We start from the raw sequence: 24544 nt of genomic DNA on the forward strand, positions 1-24544 counted from the left end.
GACCTCCTCTCTACACCAATCATCTTTAATATTTCAGAGATTATTTCAAATAATTCTGTAAGTAATATACACCATGTCCTTCTGCCTTTAAAAGATCTGACTTATCTACACATTAATTTGTTCTTTTCTCATGTTCCCTGCTCTCCTACTTTCTTGCTAAAATTAATTCCCTTTATTGGTGAAGAAACAAGCCAGAGAGGCATCAAATATCTCAAATTCTCTCTCAGGGGACTGCAATAAATCTCTTCTTTTACTTCCTATGTTCAGAATCAGCCATTCCTCTCTGTGTTTTGAGAGGAGATTCACAGTTTCATGAGATATTTTGAGTAGTTAATTATACCATGAACCACAGACTAGCTGACAGCTGCAACTGCTGATTATAAATTGACAGTAGAATGGTAGCACTTTTGGATACCTCTGCTTGATCTGCTGCTGACTTTTTAACAGCAGATCTCATAAAAGCTAGTGTGTGGGCTCCATACCTATAACAGATGCAAACAGTTCTGGAGTGGAGCTCCCTGCTGCCATGAATGTGGCTCCAGCAACATCTTCACTCAAATGTAATTTCTGGAAGAAAAGCATTGGTAATTTCAGCACAGCTACTGTATTTACATTGCACAGTTCTATAGCTGCAAAGACAGAAGCTCTTCATTTTCTGGCCACAGTGCTGTTAAAGGATGAACAGTCACTATGATACAAAAATAGACACTGCCTCTTGAGAAGGCAAATATACTTTGGGCAGGTAAAATGTTTATACCCTAATTCAGCGAAGTGTCAGTTAAAACTACCTACTGATATATATCTGAATTGCCAATTGTGGCTTACATATAGCTGATTAAAGAAAAGAATCTCTGCAGATTCAAAAAGACTGTAAACATCTCAAATTGTTTTCATTAATTTACTTTTGAAACTCTAAATACAATCATTCAAGAATTAAGGGCAATTCTTAGGGCTTCTAAAATTTGAAAATAAAAACCCATAAGAGAAAAATATAGCCTCTGTGAATAAATCTTACAAACAGCAGGCCTGATTGTGGCTACACTTTACAATTGTGTTAATCAAAAGTGAGTCCGCTGACACAGACAAAATTAGTCCAATTAGACACAGAGGCCTGTGTACTGTAGACAGATCTATTTTTATGACAGTGTCTCACAAGCTCTAATAGGATTTAGATAACTTAGAGTTCTCAGACCAGCAGAAATACATGTAGGTCCACAAGTGGGCTGCATCAATATAATACTATCTGAAGATCTTTCCCTTGAGCAATAAAGAAGGTTTTATGGAGGAGCTTTTTCCCTTTTGAGAGTCTCTAGACTCTTCTTTAGCACCTTATTTCTCTTCCAAGGATAGGAAAGTGATTCGTGTCAAAAGGACCAGTACAGAAATCCTGTGTTTTTCAGGCAGTATACAACATTTTGAGCTGATGAAAATGGCATCCTACAGAACTTGACAAAACATAAACACAAGCCCTTAATGCACCATTTGATCTGTTGCAGGAGCTCAAACCTAGGTGTGCTATCTTAGTTCTTCTCAGCTGTTTTAATGTTCAGCAGAACATGAGAAAAGAGGCAAAGATTTTATGAAAGAACAGTGACAACTTAATTGGTACAACCCAACTGGTACAAATTAAATATGGTGTATAAGGTGCATGCTAAAGACAAAACATCTGAAAAGGGAAAGAAAAGATCACTACTGAGAATTTTACTATTTTTGGCTGCCTCCTTTATTCTTCTATTTAGAAGTATGTAGCTCTGCGTAACACTAATAGGAATTTAGTACATATATCCATAGGAAAACAGACTTTTTAACTAGCTACAGGAGTTTCTCAGAAAATGGTCACTCACATTTTTGTTAAAAAGCAAAGGAGATGAGATTTTCATTTTGCCCTCAAAACGGAATTAAAATCTGGTTTTGTATTTTGTATTCATTTTGTAATAGTTCACCAAAGCCTTACCTAACACAATATTTACATGCCAAGTATAAATTCTATCCTATCCTGATCAACTCAATTAGAATCCTACATGTAATTTTGCAAATCTCAACAATTATGCTAAGGAATTACATTTATTTACTAATTTTTGCATATAAAATATGTATTCTCATTCCATATCAAATCAAGGTACATACTTTTCTCATGCATTCTCCCTTTTCTCCGCTTTACGCTAGGATCACACACATATGCTTTCTCCTTGCTGATACAGTGGTAGATGCGCAACAAAATTTGCATAGCCAACACATTAATTTGTCTACGTATGATTTCTTTTCACAAATGACTTTTAAAACTAGGAGTATAATAATAAACCCAACTCATCCACATGTTATATACATCCTAGCTACATGCTTCAGGTATTTAAGAATAGGTTTTGCCATGTGATCTCATTAAATCTTTCATTTTATCTCGAGTGTGGCCAGGGGGATCAATGTGCCCAGACCACAGGTTCATTTTTTGATGGAAAGCTCAAATCATTTGAAAAGGACTGAGGCCAAAAAGTTGACAGGAATAAACTCTAAACAATGATGGCACAAAATGTTTGATTCTATAATAGTCTCTAAGTAAATTTCCAAAAGGACAATAAAGTGCATAAACATACCTCACAAATTTTCTCTAAGGATGGAACAAAGAAGTCATCACATACTATAGCCAAAGCATAGAACATATAAAGAGCCTGTAAAGAAAATAAATTCAGGAAATACTTCAGATTTTTCCTATACATGAAAAGAGGAAAGGCAGCAATGCTATATTTATTCAGACTAGTGGAAATAGACAGCTTCATTTTTTATTCCATTCCAAACAGAAATCTGTCTGCTGATCAATTTATGGCATAAAAACAGATTCCTGAATGTAAGATTAAGTTTAGGGCAAGAACGTTTGCCGGACCCTAGAAGAGGAAAGGTACGAGTGTTTGACAGAATAGGGTGCTACAACAGACTCACATAAAGGGAAGTAACAGGCAAGGCTTACAAAGTTACATATCATCTGTATTTCAGTTAATTATTGGACCAAGTAATTAAATAGAAAGTAACACAATGTTGATTAGTACTCAAGAAATAATCACACCTGGAAATAAAGGGACCCTCACCATGGCTCACTGCACCAAAACTCTCAGGAACGACCCCGGTTCCTTGCATACATGTGATCCTCCCACTATCTCATGTGGCTTTATGTGCTGTGCTCATGCAGTGGGCCTAATCCTGCTATTATCCATCAAACACAATTCCTTTTTACTTTACTTTCCCTGAGCTGGGAATGGAAAACTGGAGCCAGCAGGGCTTACTTTTTTTGTTTTTTCTACAATAAAACATAAAACTCCACGTGACATTTTCTGTATTTCTTCAGGGTTTGTTTGGTTTTTTTTTTTAATTACAATTGCATCTTTTGCATAGAGGCATAATGGGAAAGAAAATCAAGCATCTTCCACATCATGCTTGATACCATCAACAAAGGAATTCCAAACACTGTTCATACAAGATTAAATACAAACAAATACAAGTCAGTGGAAGAAATCGCTATGTGATCCATGCACCCAGGATTATATCTCCAGAGGATGAATGCGCAGGCAATGCAAATTCAGACTTGCATAATTTTCTTAAATAAATCATAGAATCATAGAATCACGTAGGTTGGAAAAGACCCTTAAGATCATCAAGTTGAACCGTTAACCTAACACTACCAAGTCCGCCACTAAACCATGTCCCTAAGATGTTACCTTTTGAGCATTTGCACCCATATAGTCATATTAGAAATACTGAAATCAAAGTATTAGAAACATGTTGATATATACAGAGCTCTATTTATGAAGGCCTTTAAAATGATGAACATCTTACAAGACAAATAAAAGGAACACAAAAATGAAGCACAGTAGAGGAAAACTTACAGCAACGATATGAAGCAGAACTCCTCCTTGCTGCCGTTCTTTATTTGTAAATACATCTTCAGGAAATTCATTAATGGCTGGAAAGAGAAAAATACTTTTTTTTTTTTTAAATTTTACAGCATCTGTAAATGGAAGACTGGAAAATAAGGATGCATCTGTAGAAATATATGACCAAACATAAGTGTATTTTCTAATTTACTACATTATAGCTTGCCATCTCAGAATCTCTTTTCTGCTCTGTAGAAAAAACAGAGAACTGATACTTACATGTTATTAAGTATATTTATATTATTATCATTATTATATCATATTATTATCATTATTCCGGTGACTTAAACTAACCTCCACTGTACTAAGAGTTTCACATTCTTAATGCCTCATTTCTACTATCGTCTCATCTGTGTCTCCTCTAAGTATACTTCCAAAGTGACAGGCACAAAAATTCATCCTGAAATAACATTCCTGGCTTTAAGTGTGCCTTCCTTGAAAAATTATGCAATGGTTGTAACCTTCCGTCACGTTCTTAACTACAAACTTTTATAGGGTTCCACAGTCCTGCAAATTGTTTCACAAAGATTCAAGTGATTCCAAGTACTTTCTCCAGAAAGTCTACTATCTACATCTGGTGAAGGAAGGAATAAACAGAAATGGTAGGTGGATGATAGGAATGTGCAACAACATGAGTTTTGGGATTATTTCAGGGTGACAGTGAACTTGTGTGGAGCTCACTTAAAGGATCTATGTTCCACACAAAGACAACAGAGTGGAAGAAAAAAAAAATATTCCAGATGGTGGAGACAAAGACAACAATTAAATCAAAGGCCTGAAGAAATATATGAGATAAAAACCATCCAGATTGACAAGACAGGCAGGGATAGAGACCTACAGTGCCTCAGACAGGAATCTGGGAAGTTTAAGGGTGAAAATTATTTCAGCCACTGGAGTTCAAATGCACTGAAGTGGTGTGGTTGACACACTGGAGGGAAGGGATGCCATCCAGAGGGACCTGGACAGGCTTGAGAGGTGGGCTGGTGTGAACCGCATGAAGTTCAACAAGGCCAAGTGCAAGGTCCTGCACGTGGGTCGGCGCCATCCCAAGCACAGCTATAGGCTGGGTGAGGAATGGATTGAAAGCAGCCCTGAGGAGAAGGACTTGGGGGTATTGGTTGATGAGAAGCTCAACATGAGCCAGCAGTGTGCGCTTGCAGCCCAGAAAGCCAACCGTGTCCTGGGCTGCATCAAAAGAGGCGTGACCAGCAGGTCAAGGGAGGTGATCCTGCCCCTCTACTCCGCTCTTGTGAGACCCCACCTGGAGTACTGTGTCCAGCTCTGGGGGCCCCCAGTACAAGAAAGACATGGAGCTGTTGGAGGGAGTCCAGAGGAGGGCCACGAAGCTGACTGGAAGGATGGAGCACCTCTCCTATGAGGACAGGCTGAGAGAGTTGGGGTTGTTCAGCCTGGAGAAAAGGTGGCTCTGGGGAGATCTAATTGCGGCCTTCCAGTATCTGAAGGGGGCCTACAGGAAAGCTGGTGAGGGACTGTTTATCAGGGAGTGTAGTGACAGGACAAGGGGTAATGGGTTCAAGCTGAAGGAGGGTCGATTTAGATTAGATGTTAGAAAGAAATTCTTTACTGTTAGACTGGTGAGGCACTGGAACAGGTTGCCCAGAGAGGTTGTGGATGCCCCCTCCCTGGAAGTGTTCAAGGCCAGGTTGGACGAGGCTTTGGGCAACCTGGTCTAGTGGAGGGTGTCCCTGCCCGTAGCAGGGGGGTTAGAACTAGATGATCTTTGGGGTCCCTTCCAACCCAAACCATTCTATGATTCTATGATTAAATTATTATTCAGAAACAGATGTTCCTTTCTGCAAGGAGTTGTAGATGTAGGTTGACAACGACATAAGGTCCAGAGGGTTCTTATGAACTTACAAAAATATACTGAAACTTGGGGAAGGAAACAAAAAGAATATATGATCATCTTTCCCATATTCAAGTCTGCCAGTTTAAAAATATTTAAGAGCAGAAGACACGATATTTATGCTGTTCCATTTTCAATTTCAATGGCATATTTTCTCAATTTCTCAATATAATTCTGCAAACAATAACCATGAACATAGAAAACATTTGATGTATGGTTGATCTCTTTAGCTACTAAACTTCAAACACTAAACAAGCCTAGCTTTCAGGAAAAGTTGCACTGTAACTTTTTGAAGATTACACTTTTTAGAATATCTTAAATTTGAGTAATCAGCAAACACACTTGGAAATCTTAGCTGCAGTGAGAGGATAATCTAGTTTCAAAGACCTGAATGACTTCTCATCTCCTCAATCTTTAAGTTTTATATAAATACAAACATGCCTCTTCACATCTGTACTACACACACCTACATTGTATACGTTGCATATACAAACTATGTTGCATACGTGTAGCTTGACAAAGACTTGAACAGTATCTCCATGCAAAGTTGAAGATCCCATAGATCTGTTTTTTCCTTAGTGCCTACTACCATAAATGTATTATTTTTAATTAATATATTTGCATCAGGCAGTATGTAAAACCTTATATACATAAATCATACCTTCCTTCCGAAAGTCAAAGTTACCATTTTATGAAATCTCTCTAACTCCTCCAACCTAATATTTGAAAGCCACTATAGTTCTGTTTAAAACTACTAACTGTCTATAAAATATTAGCATAAAATAGGAGTTCTTCAACAATGACTGACTGCAATTCCTTTACTGAGTTTCATCAGGCTTTTCAGTAAGACTTGTTCTTCCTGTTGTATTCTGACTGGAACCAATATCAGCACTTGATATGTTGAATATAGTTTTCCCAAGATATAGGTGCATCTTTTCTTTTAAACGTCAGATAACTAAAACTATGTAAATCTATACTAAATTTTGCTTAGGTACTCCTGAATGTGTGTTCCTACTCCTGGCTAAACGTTCTATTCTTGGTTCTCCTTCTTACAGAAAACCATGAAAAATGAAAGTAATAGTGGATATAAACACACAAATGCATCAGGACAAAAGCACAGTAACACCCACTCACTCACTGAAGTATGGAATACCATTCAAGGATATGTAGAGTATTTCTGTGCCTAAAGACCATCAGCACAGCAGTGTTAAGCAGATCTAGCTTAAAGAAAGTGGGTCTGGGTTGCTACAGAACTCAACAGTCTTCAAGGGCCCTTATTTGCACTGTAAAGAGATTTGTGACCTTATGAAACAGTCTGAGTAAATAGCATTGCTATACAAATGCAAACCACACCATAAATAGAAGACATTTGCCTATGGAGCCAAACAAATTCAAGTACTTCTAAAATCAAAATATATGAATGAAACATCTTCCTTTCTGTTTGGTTTTCATCACTTACCCTCAAACAAGCAAAAGGATACTGGAAATATACAAACTGGGAGAAAACTGGCTGCATTGTACTTTTGAGATGCTGTGTATTTAGAGTTGACACTATTTTACTGGAGGACAGTGCAGGATAATCCACAAACTATTGGTCAAGATGCAGCAAGCTGCAATGCTCTTATGTACAAATAAAGCTTTTGAGATACCAACAGAACCTTATATGCATGTAACAGCCAAGCAGGTTCCCTGTAGTAATATACTGCTATATATAGTAATACAGTAATATGTAATATAGCAAAATACAGTAATACCATTCCCCCCATGTAGCAATCAGGGAGGAATATCCTTCTGGAATAATACTGGAATACCATCAAATGTAAGAACTTCTCGTCAGCTACACTAGCTGCCAAAAGCAAAATTTCTTAGAAGAGTTATTCCCTACCACATGAAATAAACTATGGTAAAAAATTAATCAGCATCCAAAGCATGTTTTTAAATAAATTCTGCCCATTAACAAGTAATATTAACTAAAATAATTAATAACTAAAAAAGCATTAAGGAGACTTCTCCTTTGGGAGAAAAGACCCAGAGCTATAGCTGCAGGCATCTTACACAATATATTTGTTCTTGCATCACTGGCTAAAATACCATGCCCACATGGAGGCGTTCAGGACATGTATACTATTTTTCTTATTGCATCCCCCATTTGTCCTCTGTCTCCTCCATTCAAGCTGTGGCTGTGAGAATATAGATATTCTAGCAATGCAGTAGGACAGCAAAAAGCAGAGCCCTGGCCTGAGTCTCCAACAATGACAACATGACCCTGCACAATGGGTATGTCCTTTCACATACTCTGATGCAAAGGTTTGCAGCTCCCATCACAGGTGCTTGTGCCAGCAGCACCATCCCCCTCATTGCCACCATATAGCACAGGGAATATGTCCCTGTCCCATAACTTGGCAAAATGAATGTGTCATCTGGGAAGCTATTACCTACTTGGTAATCTCATTCAGTTGACTGTAAAATATTTCACAGTATAACATTAAAAATGGTTGAATCAATACAAACTGAAGTTTCAAGAAGCATGAATAAAAATCACTACCTTTCTAATGTGACTTTACTTATTCAAAATTAACACTAAATAGGAAATCAGAAGACCAGAAGATGTCAAAGGTAAGAGTCAGGAGATAGAAATGAGCTCAGGTGACTGATCACCAAGCAAAAGCAAACCAGCTTCACTGCAAACCATCTTGCTTCATACATAGTCTGGTGATTTAGTATTCATAATAACTAACCACTTGTAATAAATATCTCCTTGCCTCACAGAGATAATTTTACATGAATTAACATGAAGACAGCTTTTCTCAAAGATAATGCTCCTCTCTACACAGAACTGATGGCATGCAATTGTTCTCACATAGAGACACTACAAAATCTTCTTTAAAAGCCAGGGAAATGAAGCAAGGCTCTGCAGCTTGACAAGTAAGATCTCTTTGTTAATGAAATGGCCACCTGCCAGTGAGTTCCAAAGTAAAGTTTGGAGTTTTTCAGTATAAGCATTTGCTGTCTTTATGGCTTTATTAGCCAGATAATCATAGGTCTTGTATGTCATCTATAAATTCTGTATACCTAATATACATGCACTCTATTTACTCACTGTATCATTGTTTTAATATCTTAAACAAAGATTTGTTTTTCTTAGCTACTGCTGTGATAACCTGGTTGCTCAGGAAAAGGCTGTTTGGATTTCCTTGGCTCCTAGCCTAGGCCTGGGAATCAGTATCAGTTAACTGAGGGTGGCAGTGGTATTCCCTCATCTGTATGCGCTGACAGAGGGGATATGACATTATCACAGAGTTTGAGAGAGTACAGTTTGCCCTCATGGTACAATCTGATGTGCGTGTGCAGCAGGGCACTGCTCTACTTCGTGCAGAGATATTTTCCATGTATGGGAGACAGAGCTATCTGGCAGCCTGAGTGGGAGCTACGTCTCCTCAGTTTCTACTGAAAAGAGACAGAACAGATGGGAGAAAGAGATGAAATGAAGAGCAGTACATCTAATGGGGCTAACCTTTGCCAAAAAAAAAAGAGTGGAGCATACACCAATCATCTTAAAATCAGCTAGAAATACAGAAATATTTATCCTGCTGGTACTGTTGCAAACCCGTGGCTCCTGCAGCTCATCTCATCAAGCAGAGACTTATTGAGGGGCAAGGGAGGTCACCAAGAAAGCCAAGTCTATACTGGATATGTCATCCTTCTGCAGCTCATTCCCTCTCCCCAATCATGAAATGAGTGGGGAAACAAAAGCAGCTTACCCAGCCACGACTTGGGAGGGGACTCCACCACCTTTTCTCTGACTGATGGAAACAAAACCCCCTTGATTATGCCATGACAGAAAGAATGATTCACCTTTGATAAAAAGCTCTGACTGAGCTGTCTGTGGCTAAAGAGCTACAGTAGGCAAGCAAATAGCATGTCTCAGGACAGAATAGCAGCTGCACAGCTTGAGCTGTCTGCATGGCTCCGGAGTGAAGATCTGGTATGCAGCAGCCAGGGTAACCCAGGCATACCAGTGACACCTGCCTGGACTTAGGCTGTTACCGGATTACTTCTGGGTACCACCAGAGCATTGTTCCCATATGCCCTATCCATACTGTGACAGGCAGTCTGCCAATGAAGTTAAGTTTCAAAATCTCCTAAGCCTGACAGAATATCTCAACAGCCACGTGGATCTGTGGTTTTATAACCTGCCTCGACATGTGATTTCTTCGCCTTATCAGCAGTTGATTTACTCACACAGGCAACAAACATGCCAAGTCTTAATACCTGCTAAGCATTCAAGCCTGTTACAACTCTTTAATTTCTCCTCATAGGGAGAACAGAGCTGTAGCTGTTTGAAAGAACACACGCAATTGGCTCCGCTCTGCCTTTGCAGGAAGGGGGTTAGGCAAATGATGTACACAGAAGCCCACTTCTCCTTTTAATGCCTGCATGTTGTTCCTTTGCCCTTGTTCCTCTCTCCCTTCAGGACACGTTTCATCTACACATTGCGATACCTACCTCTTTGTCCTGATACTCAGGGGTTGTTGATCATCAGACTCAGCCAGGGCACAGGTATAAGTGGAAGAAGGACAGACAGAAGGAAGAATTACTTACTTCCACTTTTACCTCCTCTATAATCATATTCACAAGCCAGCTTGAATATTTCAAATTTGTGTCATTTGTTTAAGCACTGCAAGCAGCTTTAGGCACCTCTACACTAAGTGTATTTCTGCTTGTGTGCAATTCCCTTTTCACACTGCACAGCCTCATCTTCCTAAGGCCTGGTGTTGTGTTCATGAACATGTATTTGGGCCTCAGTGACAGCAAACAAACTCCTCACTATGTGCGGAAATGAGCTTCTTTATACCCGTCAAGCAAATGCATGCATCGTTACCTGGTGTCAGCAGTAAAATATCAACAGTTTGTGCACTAAGAGTTGAACTGCAACAGCCTTCACAGTACTGCAGCTTGCACTAGTTTATAATTCTGTACTAATACAATCTGTTAGAAGATTTGAGCGAAAGCCAGAAAATCATAATTTCTACCAACCACATCTCCCTGAATGCAGGGGTCCTCTATCAGCTGAGTTGCAATGAATGGGTTCAGTACATCTTAGAATCACCTTTGCTTTCAAAACAGTTGTGGCTTTGGCCCATACTGTTTTTCAAAATCAGTGTGCTGGGAAGATTTTTACAGAAAGAAGGTTAGCCACTTTGAAAGCATCCTGATGGCAATGGGAGAAATTTCTCCTGTATTCTCTCTACAACCAATGCCGAGAGGGTCAGTCCCCTGTCACATTTCACATATTGGCTCAGGTGCTGAAGTGGTAACAGTCTGTGAAAGACTGTGGTGAGCTCAGTACAGCCAGCCAGACATGTAGGTAGTCTTGGGGAATGGCATAATACACTCATCTGATCTTCTTGCACTGTCATCACTTGCACTGTGATGGCAATTGTGTATTTTAGAACAGAGCAGGATCGCTTTTGTTCATAGAAAAGTATTGACTTGTTTTAGTTATGTATTCCAGTGTTAACAGTGGAAACAAAGTCAACCCAAAGATCCTGTTATCACAGTGAAACTAGCTTACTCATATATAAAATGTATCATATGAAAGTCCTCCTTTTTAATACTACTTCCCAAATTAGATATAATAAATTTTAACAGTCATTAGAAAATCATAAATGTGCAATAGTACATTAAAGCTATATTTTTAACACAATTACAGAAAGCCTAAATTCCTGGGGGAAAAAAAATCACATAAATCTCAAATTTTAAAATAGCCCTTTCTGGCATCACAAGCTAACTCTGAATTGTCAGTAGAGAAAAGCGGTATACTTAACAAGTACTTTCACACATGAAAGCTGGTAACTTAAAAATCTTACAAGGACCAAAGAAGAAAAAAAGCACAATTCACTGATAATCCCGGGTGCCATCCAGAAAAAATGAGAATTATCAAGCTTTAACCTCCAATTCCCATTAGACAGCTGTTTCCAGTTTTCTGTAGCAGGATGACATGTGGATTTTCTCTCAAATACTCAGTTGAGCTTATGCTGGATGCTAATCTAGGCACCAGTGTTAAAACAAGTCAGGAATGAGCAACTCAAAGAAATGCACGCATTTACTTGAAAAATTCTGCAAGGAAATTCCTTTAGAGATAACTCTCTAGTAAACTGGTTTCATGGATTATACCACCTGGACAGCAACAGAGCATCCCAATGAAGTACAATGAAATGATATGAAATACCACCCAACTTCTTTGAGACACATTTGTGCATCAGTGTAAGGCTGCGTGATGTCAAAGATCAAGCTTTCTATTTGCAGGCAAAGTACCATATGGCAGGAGGCACATTAAGCATCCTCCTCCATAGCCCTCACCTCACAAACAGTAGAGTTATGAGCAAATTTTCTCTCTGTGGTATATTAATTCAATTTGCATTGCTCAACCAAAAGAGGACTGCCAAATGCAATTATCTGTGCAATGGTAAGTGGCAGCTTATGAAGAAAATAACTGACTCAACTCTGAACTATTAAATCAATTTAATATATGTATTGTAAAGGATGGTGTATTACTGAAAGAGCCTTCAAAACTCTCCTTCCACCAGTATGAAATTATGAAAATATCTATACAAGACTGGATTAGCTACAATAAAAAGTAACATTAATACCTTATTAAACCCTGGACTTACATTTAGTTTCTTTTCTCTTTTATAAAAAAGAACAGCATTTGCACTCATTATGGCAATGTCAAACAATCAAATAAAATACATTAAAATTATCTGCCAACAAAAAGAAAATTGAAAGGCATGCTAAAATCTCATCTCCTGATCTATGGAGTCAGTGATGACACATGGATGCAAAATGAGTACTGCAAAATGAGGATACAATGGCATATCAGAGTGCAGCATTTCAAGTGTACTGGGCTTTGTTTTAATGGTTTTAATGTCCTCAAGATAACTCTAAAAGGACCCCAAGTTTTGGGATTATGGATTTTTTTTTTTTCTCCCTGGCCTCCAGCTGGTATACTTTCTACAAACTGCCTTTAAAGAGCTAAAGATTAAGAACCTCATGATGAGTTTTCTTTTCTTTCTGACAAGTTAGTTATTTCACATTATTTTCTCATATGGATAGCTCTTGCCTGATGCCTTCATACAGCTGTATCTCAACCTTATTACTACAAAGTAGCAATTCCACAGAAGACGGCTGGAACCTGCCTGCACCACCTCCACCACAACCCAGGATTTCAGTTCAGCTATCAAACTATGAAGTCCACTCAAATTAACTAAGAATGAGAACATCAACATTTCTTAATGAGTGCTGAATGGAGGTGAAATTCCCAACACCTAATTTTATTACAGTCTAAGAACAACTTACATTAAAAGATTTTAATTCAGTGCAGTGCCGTGCCCTAAATCTGCCTCTGACATCTCTCCAGTGCTTATGTGAAATAAGCTGTTGGTCTGTGCCCAGTCACAGAATTTCTGAAATCTGATAACTTCTTCCATGATTATGGTACTGGTTTTCCACAAAGCGCATGTGTATTCTTCAAAACCCCACCCAAGGACACCGACCCTTTTATTTTACACCTCAGATTCCTAAACCAGGATACTAAAACATTTTTCACCTTCTCTCCTTTTTTACTGACTGTCTCATACTGCCTCAGCTGTCTTTACACTACTCTCAGCCAAGGCTGCCAAAGTAGTTCAAACGCTAGCAGGGTCCAGCACTGGTGCAGTTTATTCGGACATGTCATTTCCCAGCCTAGGGGAAATAATATGGTTCATCCTCCACTCAGGACTGAATAATCACTGTGGAATAATGTGAACAGGTTTAAATTGTACTACCTCATGACTGTTCTGTGAATTAATCACAGACATCAGTCACCAGTAAAAACTTGTCTGTGTCCTTTTTAAATACAGTTAGAAAGCGATGTCCCTGGCAAGATCACTAGCTGATAAGAAAAAAAGTTTTGGAAAAGGGTTGATGACTGGATTAACTATCAATTCTGTGACTCACATAAGAAAGGACAGTTATTAAAAGGTCAGGCAATTTTTCATCCCAACAGAAAAAGAATGATTCCTTATGTTTTTCACAGGCAATCCTTCCAGCTGGAAACAGGCTGGAGAATCAAACATCACTTGCTTTCTATGAGTTGTTGGTATTACCACCTCAAGCTCAATGAGGTCTTGTTTGGGGTATTTTTTTTCTTCCGGTAAGACTTCAAAATCTCTTCCAGAACTGAAGGACAGAAAGCATTTATGCTACTTGTTCAGCCTATCCATTCATAAACTCAGTTTGCTCACCTCTACACAATAAGGCCAGAAGTCTGCTGCCAAGGAGAGGCTGCAATGTCTGCAACGTAAATGACGTCTGCAAGGGGAATTCACTATAAATCTATCAGTAAGCTGTATAGCCAGGGAAAATAAGAGTCTGGTTTCAACACCAGAGGGCTTTGAAAATAAACCAGGCAAGCTGTAGCACGTCACTGAAAAAATTATGAAAAGTGATATGTAATTTTAAGACACTGTGGACTAGTAACCCTCTTTGAAATAACACTTCATTTGGCACAAAAGAAGGACATTTTTACAGAAGGTGGGTTACACCTCCTCAATTTTGTTACTGAATATACATTGGAGCTGCTTTTATATAAACTGTTGTTGTACTATGCCTAATGAACAGCTCGACAATCAGAGTAGACCACTACCTCCCGGTTTGTTCCCAGAACTCTTTCAGCAGGTGTACAAGGAATGAGCACCACAGAAGTTGTTCTTGACAGCTTTCCCTACACTACAGAATTTCATTGCTGAAAGAATCTCTTTTCTGTGCTGCTTGAATATGCAAGCAAGATGGATCAGTTCAGTGAATATGGCCCAAGGTTGAAGTCTCCTTCCTCTATGAACGTCTGAAGAGCTCATTTGGCAGATGTCACCCATTTCAAAACTGGGATGCATTATTATTCCATTGATGCCATGTAACAATGGGATCAAAACTGCCCTTCAAAGACAGAAAGAAAAGCTGGCTACCAGTGACAGAGCTAACGTGAAAGACAATTGCATTTATGAATGGATATAGATGGAGTGGCAGGAAATAACAGTTTTCCTTAGAAAATATTACTGATACTGTTTAATGAACATCTCTGCTTGCAAACTGACTATGAAAGTATTTTTCTATACAGCCAAGTTCCTTCCTCCTAGCCTTCTTCAATGAATAAAATAGGGTGGTGAATAAAATAGGGTGTTACTATCTCCTTATACCTGCTGGAGATAGACCTCAAATAACATAGAATACGAGGCTATTTCCTGCCTGGTACAGCCTCAGTAGAAGTGACAACCACATTCAAACTGCAAAATGACTGGCAAAATTTGACTTGATCAAAAGCAGACTACAGATTAAGTTTGAACTGCTGGTAGCTAGAAAAGCTACCAGGTTACTTGAAAACTCAACAGATTACATGTAGAACACACTGACAAGGAAGAAACAAGCAAATGCAAGAGCTGCCAGAGCAGCTATCTTGCAGAATAGAAATGCACTTTAAATGGAACTGTGCTATTGTGCCTTCAGCGCAGTTAATGCATAATAATAGGCTTTTGAATCCTTTCTACTTCAGCAAAAGCTGCAGTATGGCTCATTTAAAACCAGCTGTATTGGCACACACCATTCTTTTTCCCCAAATGCATGGAAAAGGAAGTTAAATTCAATATTTAAAAAATATGTATTTTTACTGTTTTCTGATACCCAATCCAAGTAGGGATTTTAACCATCCAGGAAAATTGTGTTACTCTCCAAGTTGAAACAGCAGAAAAACTGTAGATGGTATCTTCTACCAGGAAAAGATTAAGTTAAACAATCTGGTTTTCTAGAAACAAATGGGTATGAGGTAGCAGAGCAACAGCAGACTTCAAGTCAGGCCTACAGAGACCAAACAGAGAAAGGCATAAAAGAAAGTCAGGCATGGGTATTTTTTGAACTTTCTTTACTAAGAAGTTTTTCTTTCTGGATATAGGAGGAAAATGCTGCAAGGCAGCAGTAAAAAGACCTATCCTACCCCCCTGCCAATTCAGGATTATTTCCAACAGTGAGTTTTCTTGTGCTTTGTCCAAAAAGTTCCATCCATCAAGAGGGAACAGGTAAAATACAAAGACATAATAATAAGGCAGAGGAAGCTCCTCAAGGCTGTTCACTAGGTGATTTTTCAGGGACCATAATTCCCAAGAGGGTTCAGCACAGGCAAGCCAAGATTTTCAAGGAACTCAGCTCACCATGGACACCATGCCCAGTCCTTACAAAAATCAGGCTGTTGATACCACAAGCTGAGATCAGCTGATTAACTGTCTGAATTTTATTTTTATTTTTGAAGGAATTGAATTTTGAAAAATTGTTTCAAGTTGCCCATATTAAGTTCTTGCAAAAAAAACCCACAACAGTGTTAAAAAACACTGGATCTATAATAAAGTCAGGTTTTGGAGTCAAGTATTTAGGATAATTTTTTGTTCCATGTACCCCTTGGTGCTTTGAAAAACTCATTTTCATATGGACAAACAGAAGCACAACAGTTTCTCCCTGTGAGCCATGCTCATGTGGTGTAGCCAACTCTCATTACTTTGTTGTAAACCATGTGATATTTGTTTTATACTTTTCTGGAAGCCAAGGTCCTGGAATCATGTAATTATGTAAGAACATCAGCTTTCATTTAAAACAAAAAATCTGCTTCTAGCCTTTGTGTTTGTGGAAGAGGGCCGAAGCCCAAAAATCTAAAAGACTTACAAAACCCAGAAGACTAGAAAAGAGAGACCCAGACTTCTTGTTTATCTTTTAAACAAACGTCACAATTTTGCAGGGCCAGGTTTACACTTGCTGAGCATACAGCATTACTCCTTAGTTCATATGCTTTAGCGATGATATAAAATGATGCCAACATGTTTCGTACACCATAGGTTAAAGCCTACTTCACCTTTTCCACACAAGTCTTCTCATCTAAGGCAACCAAGATTTAACCCTCCAGCTCCTATGTCATGATTCATTTACTAGATAAATATTTTTTCAAATGGCAGATTTGCACACTTCTGTGCTATTTTCCCCCAGACAATATCCCTTGGGGAATTTTCACCTTACTCTAGAAATTCAATAAGGAGCTGTAAACACTAATGGAGTGCTTCAAGAATGACCTTTTTTCAGTCCTAGCCTCTACTATGTACTTCAGCAGCCTCACATTTGATATGAAATCTGGTAAGTAAAAACCAGCTGCTTAAAAGATTTAGAAACTTCCACATATTTAGCAGTGGTACTTAAGATTTGAGGGAAGGAAAGTGATTTTTTTTTCCTAATTGCATAGTAATTATTCCAGAATAAAAGTAATCTTAATCCAGAATAGGGGCATACAGCAGGAGAGTTCACTGCTGGAAGGTTAAAAGATAAACATTACAATAATTCCACAATCTAAATTTACAGTCCTTCTCACACTGTCTTCGTCCATGAAGAAGTCTATTCCATGATTATTTAGTATCTGTAAATAAATGTTGCAGTGAAGCTCATACGAATTCACATAAGGACGGAGAGACATAATCTTCACTTTGAGCAGTGCATACATGAGGCTGAGTACAAGGTCAAAGGCCACAGAGGTGAAATTAGCAAAAGGAAAGAAAGAGAGGGGAAAAGGTACATTTAGTGATGTCACAGCCCAGTCATGAAAGATTAGTACAGGGTGTTTTTAGACTTCAGAAGTACAGAAGAATGTATAGTTTAATATAACACAGATCTCTTGCATCTAGCCAGGTTGGCTACCAATAATAGGGGAACTGCTGTCACACAAGCTTCAGCACATACAGTACAAGGCCAGCTGGAGGCCTGGCTATATAGGTCATAGCTGGAGCTTCTGCTTCACTGCTTGCAGGTACCACAGCTAGTTCACTTAAACTCAGCTATTTCTCCATTACTGCAAAAATCCTCCGGCTGTAACTTTGGAGTGTTGCTTTCTAAAAACAAGCATCACACTGTCACAATCCTGCATGCATGTACACTGTCTGAAACCAAGTCAGAGATCAGCACTTCTCATGCCAAAGCAGCCATCAGAAGTGCAAACAATTTAAAAGAGTGCTAGCAGATTTTATTTTAATTTACTTCCAAACTTCATTGGCTGCCCAGCAAATTGATGAAGGTGGTACCTAGAGTCCTCTTCAGCTTACTCTGCACTGTTTTACAACATAACATTGCATACAGACTATGGGGTATCCCTCAGCAGAAAATCCAAAATCAGCACATCAGAAATGTATTTGTACCCAATGGACATTTGCACTTGGCTCAACAGGCACCAAACTACATTGTCTGGCCTTGAGAGGCAAGAAAGGTACATTTATCTGGAGTCTCAGAAAGACATCCATGGGAAACAATCACTGTCTGTAAATATCACTGAGGTAACTAGATAAATGAAGACAGGGAATTACGGAGAGTCTCAGAACATGGTAGGAAAAGAATCAATGTCTGAAAGCTAAGAAAGGAAAAAACTTAGTTCAATAAATGCACTAAATTCTTAACAAGAGGAGAAGTAAGAAAATTACATATTCATCTAATCAGTAGCAGGTAGCAGATAATTAAGATACAGATTATAAAGCACTTTCTGAGACCACATACAGCAAATTAAAAAAATCCCTAGGAGCACCATCTAAAATATTCTCAAGAAGTATCTCACCAAGACGGTGCACAGCAAAATACATGTAGTTAGAAATAGCTGATGTGAGGGATCTTTTTTAGTCTGGTCTGAAGGAAGCTAGTCTCTGGTGTTACCCACATCATATTTTACAGTGCCACTCAATGCAGTAGGACCACACAAGATACAACCAGCTGCAAAACATACAGAATGCTTTCACACCTGCCCATATAGGAATAATATTGCATTACTCTTCTTACTTAAAATAAGCTTGTATCATCTTCATCTCACTGCATCAGGTCTTTCTGAAACTGTTTTTGCTCTCCTACCCCTTGTTTAGATGAACTGAAGAGGAAAATCCACCTTCCTAATATATATTAGAAATACAGAGGGGAAAAAAATATGTGTATGTGTATATATATACATTCTGTTTATATTCTCTCTCTCTATATATATATCTATTTAGGTTTGCCTCAAACTGCTAGTTGAAAAAAACCTGCCATGCAGAAATAAGGTGGTTGCTTGTATTCCTGCTGTGCACTAGAAAACAGAGCCAGAATCATCGTAAGAAATCTGATAGAATATGGCTGCAGGAGCAGAAAAGTGCTGAAAGACCAGCGTGGTCACAAAACCAAGAAATGTGGACTAGGACAGCAAGTACTCAAACACAGCGGACCCTCACCACATACTTCATCTGCTTGCAGCTGATATAAGGAGAGCAGAGCAAGAGTCATGGCTTTAAACGGCTGATCTGATCTATCATATCTCACCTTGTCAGAGCGCCAGACCGAACATTTCAAAAGTTATTTATATGCCCATTTTGGATTACTAAATCTAATAACTTAACTTAGAGTGCCACTGTGTCATGTAATACCAATCTCTTTTACAGCCAGAGGGAAGACTAAGTGTAGGAAAATGCCTCATACTGCTTGTACCTCCCTTCAACAGCCTGGCTGAATGTAGCTGATGAATGCAGCAAGCCAACTGACCTGTCTGTGTACTTCCATTTACTTGGATTCAAGAATTTGCAAATCAGTTAAAAATGCCAAGGGACATTACCAGAGAAGTACCATTTTTCTAGCCTTTTGTTCTGTGAAAATGCTTCTTCTGTTACCTTGCAATCATCAAATACTAGGCAAAAAATGTTGTACCTGATTTGTGAAACAGTAATGCCTTGTAAACTTTTCTTGCTTCATAATGGATTATACCTATTAAAATCCTTAACTTGAGCATGGCAGTGCTTGGATTCAAGTTGGCTAGCTTGTCAGAAAGCACTAGTTACAGTTTACATTAGCACATCTCATCAGCCACTAACACAATCACTCTGCAGTCATTCAATCACTGTGTGAAGCTCTGGAGTTATTTTCCAGTGCAGTTGCCCTCATCTATGTTAAACTAATCCGAGATAGATCGTTCAAGTTAATTTTGCAGTAAAGACACAGGCTGAATGAGAGAACATGATTTTCGCAACTGCACAGCGTACTTAATGCCACAATTGGGAATGATACATACCAGTTTGGTTTCCAGCAGTTGTTCCATCCACTAGACAAACCTCTTCCCATTCTTACTGTGAAAGCGTATATATATTGTGGTTTAATACAAGATGGGGCAGTTGACCAAGTAACAGGCTGGTTTTTTCAGCTCAGTTGTTTGGTTTTTTTCTAAATTTAACAGTTGGGAGATTTTGAAATGTGTCTGCAGATGAATCAACAGCTTAAATGGTTCAGTGAGCAAAATAATTGTATGGATTTTTTTTTTTCCCCAACATGGGGATTTTAACATATTTGCATTTGGCAGACACAACAAATTCGAGTAAAATTCATTTCTCATTTCAGTTCAATTTATGTTCTCTTTAGCTCTCATTTCTTAACCATATTTCTGCTGAAAGGCCAATATTGAAATTAAGAAGCATAGCTCTACAAAGTTAATAGAGCTTTGCTGATTTACATCAGCTTAAGATTCCAGCCCACATATTTTTCTTTAATTAGAAAGGTTAGGAGCCATAAACAGTGTAAACACTGGAAGTTCTGAAGTATGAGTTTAGAACTAGACAAAAGAATTTTGAAGTAGAAAAAATGTGTGGATGGTGCACTTCAACAAAGACAGAAACAATTTTTTCATGGCATTTCATAACAACTACAAGGCACAAATCAAGGACCTATATTCCGTAACAGGCTATGAGTGCTGTGTCCTGTACTAATCATCAGCACTAATCCAGCCCACCAGTTACAGAAGTTACTATTAATATCGGTCCCATTTCAAGTAGACTTCTTGGTTTTTGAGTCAGTCACCTATTTAAGTACTCTGATAAAGTTCTAAAGTTATCTAAAAAAATGTCACCACAGAAAGACATATTTGCCTTTGCAGTTTATTTCACTGAAGGCAGTTACAGAAGCTGTAACTAAACAGCAAAACCACATTCTACTAGACTACAGTACTATTTACACTAAGGAGTAATTATAAGGAATTATCACTGGTAGGCAAAACAAAATCCTAGATATTGAGAAACATATGTTGGCATTTTAGCCATTAATTACAATCAATAGCACTTTTCTAATGGATTCACACAAGTAAGGTTAACAGAAGTCCAGTTTATGTAGCTACTATAAAAAGAGCACAGACAAAATAAAGCTGAGCTACCACACAGACTCTGCTAAATGTTCAGAACTAGCAGGTACTGCTTTCTACACAACTGATGGGGAAAAGTACTGAGACATCTATGTCAGACTGGGCTCCTTATTCTGGTTTTAATCTAGGCATTGTGGGCACTATGCTCCCCAAACTGCATGGTGAACCAGTGGTAGCCCTGGATAGACATGATCTGAATTACAGATTCACAGATTGGTAGGGGTTGGAAAGGACTTCTAGAGATCACCTAGTCCAACCCCCCTGCTAAAGCAGGATCACATAGAGCAGGTTGCACAGGATCACACCTAGACAGGTTTTGAATATCTCCAGAGAAGGAGACTCCACAACCTCTCTGAGCAATCTGTTCTAGTGCTCTGTCACCCTCAAAGTGAAGAAGTTTTTCCTCATATTCAGATGGAACTTCCTGTGTTCCAGTTTGTGCCCACTGCCCCTTGTCCTATCACTGGGCACCACTGAGAAGAGTCTGGCCTGTTCCTCTAGACATCCACCCTTTAGATATTTATAAGCATTGATAAGATGCCCTCTCTTCTCCAGGCTAAACAGACCCAGCTCTCTCAGCCTTTCCTCATAAGGGAGATGCTCCAGTCCTCTACTCATCTTCGTGTACTTAGGCACTCTCTTAAAATGTGAGGGCAAAAGAGCTGCCACACCTAAGACAAATTCTTTGTAGAAAGGAATCGGAATATAACTCCTTTAGGAAGCAAGGATAATGTCTGAGTATTAGAGAATTCTCGTCATACACAATAATATACACTGATAACATTCCAGGCTAAACCTTACTCCTTTTTCTCAAGGGATGCTGTGGCAGTTAGGAATGTGATTGCAGACTGAAATAAACTCAATGATTTGTGGAAATATTTGGAACGTGGGAGAACATCAGAGGACTCAAAGACATAAGTCATGTTTCACACTGCAAGTGGCCTGCCCTGGTTTTCAGATGAGGCGCTCAACACTTAAGATTGGGCTGTGAATGGTATAAATGTAAGGAAATGACAGATTTTGACACATACAGTAATAACTGTAGACCTTAACAAATACCAGCAATATATAGTAATGACAGAGAAGGCTGCAGCCAAGGAGGAGCGATGGGGTACTGTCCACAGGGCTTCTCTGCCACCACATCAAGTGGGAAGAAATTTGTTTGAAAACCAAAAGCAGGCGCAGCTTCCGAGAAAAGGAGGATGGCAACAGTTGTGCCAGCAGGCTGAGGAGGTGGCAGTGGCAGCTGGAAGAAGCTGAGGAGGGGGTGGTAATTCTCTAAAATTAACATTTAAAGAAGGAACAGTGTGCCCATGAATAACTGACATGAACAATCACAAGATGAGTTGAATCTTTTCCTACTAATAAGTGCAGCCACATAAAGGCATCAGAACATTGACTGACCTTCAGTGAATAAAGGGACTGTTAAAAGTAGTGACAGCAAGAGCACTGTAGGAGAACTAGATATAGCATACAGAATGTCAATGCCTAGAGAAAAAAAAAATACATATACAGACTTTATAAAGTCACATTTCCGCACACATTTGATATGTGATCAAATATTTTATTTTCCCTCAGAAAAAACCCCACCCACTTGGCATAGCTCTGGGTTAACGGATACAGACTGCAGGAGGAAGTGTTTGGAGGACATTCCACAAAGCCAGTTTACATGCATTTGGCTTAAATGCCAGCTGCACTTCTAGTAAGCCTTTAAATACTACCATACTGACATCCTAGAGACATGAAAGTGAGATCACATGCCTGTATATGTTAAAAATAATTAAAGTAATAGCCTAATTTTGTAAGCAATTTCCTACAATTCAAATGCAACAAAGAAGAGCTGCAAATCAGTTCACACAAAAGTCATGCCATCATTATGGCATGTTCTCCTTGTTAGGAGAAGCTGAAGTACTAGATTATCTTCACAGCATTCTTAAAATTCATTGTTATATATACACTCTTTGTAAAAGGTATGTACATAATAATACAACTAAGCACAATAGTTAATATCATTTAAAAAAAAGAAATCATAGACAACACTACACAGGATGAAGAGATTACTGATAAAGAAATTGCTATGGGAGTAAATGGTTTTAGGGAAAAAATAGCATGTAATGGGGAAGAAATCAAAGGCTTTTTACAAAGACACAAAGAGCTAAGAAAGAGAGGACTGAAACAAGTGCAGAGCATACAGAGTGAAGTAAAGAAAATAAAATGAGTGTGAAATTACACAAAGCATGCACAGTAAGGAATAACTACTGAGAGGCAAAATGATGTACCATTTTTGACTAAATATTCAGGGATGTGCTAATGAGATATGAGGACATCCAGGAAGAAATGCCTGAAGGTTCAAGATCTGAGAACAGAAAAATGTGTGAGAAGCAGGCACAGATACACATACTTGGAAATTACCAACAGAAAAGATACAATTGAACCCATAAGAGCAAGGCTGAAGATGTTATGGAGAAGGCAATAGAAAGAAGAAACATAGAATCAGAATGGTTTGGGTTGGAAGGGACCTCAAAGATCATCTAGTTCCAACCCCCCTGCTGTGGGCAGGGATATCCTCCACTAGACCACCTTGCCCAAAGCCTCATCCAACTTGGTCTTAAACAGGAATTATGCCAAAAGAAAAATTAAAAGGAGGCCAAGGAAACTATGAGCAAAGCAGAAAACATCCAATACAGCACAACACCAAAGACGACAAAAGCAGGGAAGAAACAGATGTTCAGAACATTTTAACCAAACCAGTCAAACTGTAATTCCCATCAAAGAAACCACAAAAATAATATATAAAAAGCCTGACTGAACATCTTCAGCCAAGTAGAACTTGCAGTTCAGGGCAGGTAATCTGCAAGACTTCAATAATTTGCAATACTGAATTCTAAAACACAGCAAAATAAACTCAGTAGTATTTACTTAAGCCCAATTATTTTCATCATAGCTTTCCCCTGAAAAATGGCTGTACATTTTGGCCCAACTCAACATAATTTTTCTTTAGATTTAAGAATCTTTTCTCTGCCAAAACCTAAATTACTTTTTGGCTGACATTTAAACAGTATTAATTAATAAACTATAACAGTCGGGCTACTATTCTGTTCTCAACTCAGGCAATACCCTGATACATAACCTTGAATAAACCACTTGGATTCAGGTAATCTGTTTCCCTTCTCACCATTTTGTCTCTTCTGATGATTGGGATACAAAGAGATTTTACAACTGCAGATCTGGTAAATAACAGTATCTACATTAAATGGCAAGCTAAAAAATTACTTTCCTTGTTATCAGACATAAACATACCAGTAAGAATAAAGACTACAATTACAAGACATCTACTGGGATGTAGAAGACCTGGATCATTTAGATATTTGCTAGTTGGACTTGGTATTACTTCAATCTTTGTATCTTTAAAAGCTTAGTTAACAATATCAAACAGACATAGAAACATAGAATCATAGAATGATTTGGGTTGGAAGGGACCCCAAAGATCATCTAGTT

At 38.5% G+C, this 24544-nt stretch overlaps 1 protein-coding gene across 7 annotated transcripts in view; it reads right to left on the reverse strand.

The window, feature by feature from the left end:
• The window catches only part of SLC24A4 (solute carrier family 24 member 4), a 410963-nt gene that overhangs the window by 340386 nt on the left and 46033 nt on the right, over positions 1 to 24544 (reverse strand). For all 7 annotated transcript variants that reach the window (XM_075753658.1, XM_075753662.1, XM_075753657.1 and 4 more), the window contains 3 exons: positions 3876 to 3952; positions 2592 to 2666; positions 483 to 567 (listed from right to left, as the gene is read on the reverse strand). In XM_075753658.1, coding sequence (XP_075609773.1) covers positions 483 to 567; positions 2592 to 2666; positions 3876 to 3952 — 237 coding nt within the window. The remainder of the gene's footprint in view (positions 1 to 482; positions 568 to 2591; positions 2667 to 3875; positions 3953 to 24544) is intronic.

Source organism: Balearica regulorum, chromosome 5, assembly GCF_011004875.1.
Source record: "Balearica regulorum gibbericeps isolate bBalReg1 chromosome 5, bBalReg1.pri, whole genome shotgun sequence".
Lineage (NCBI taxonomy): Eukaryota > Metazoa > Chordata > Aves > Gruiformes > Gruidae > Balearica > Balearica regulorum.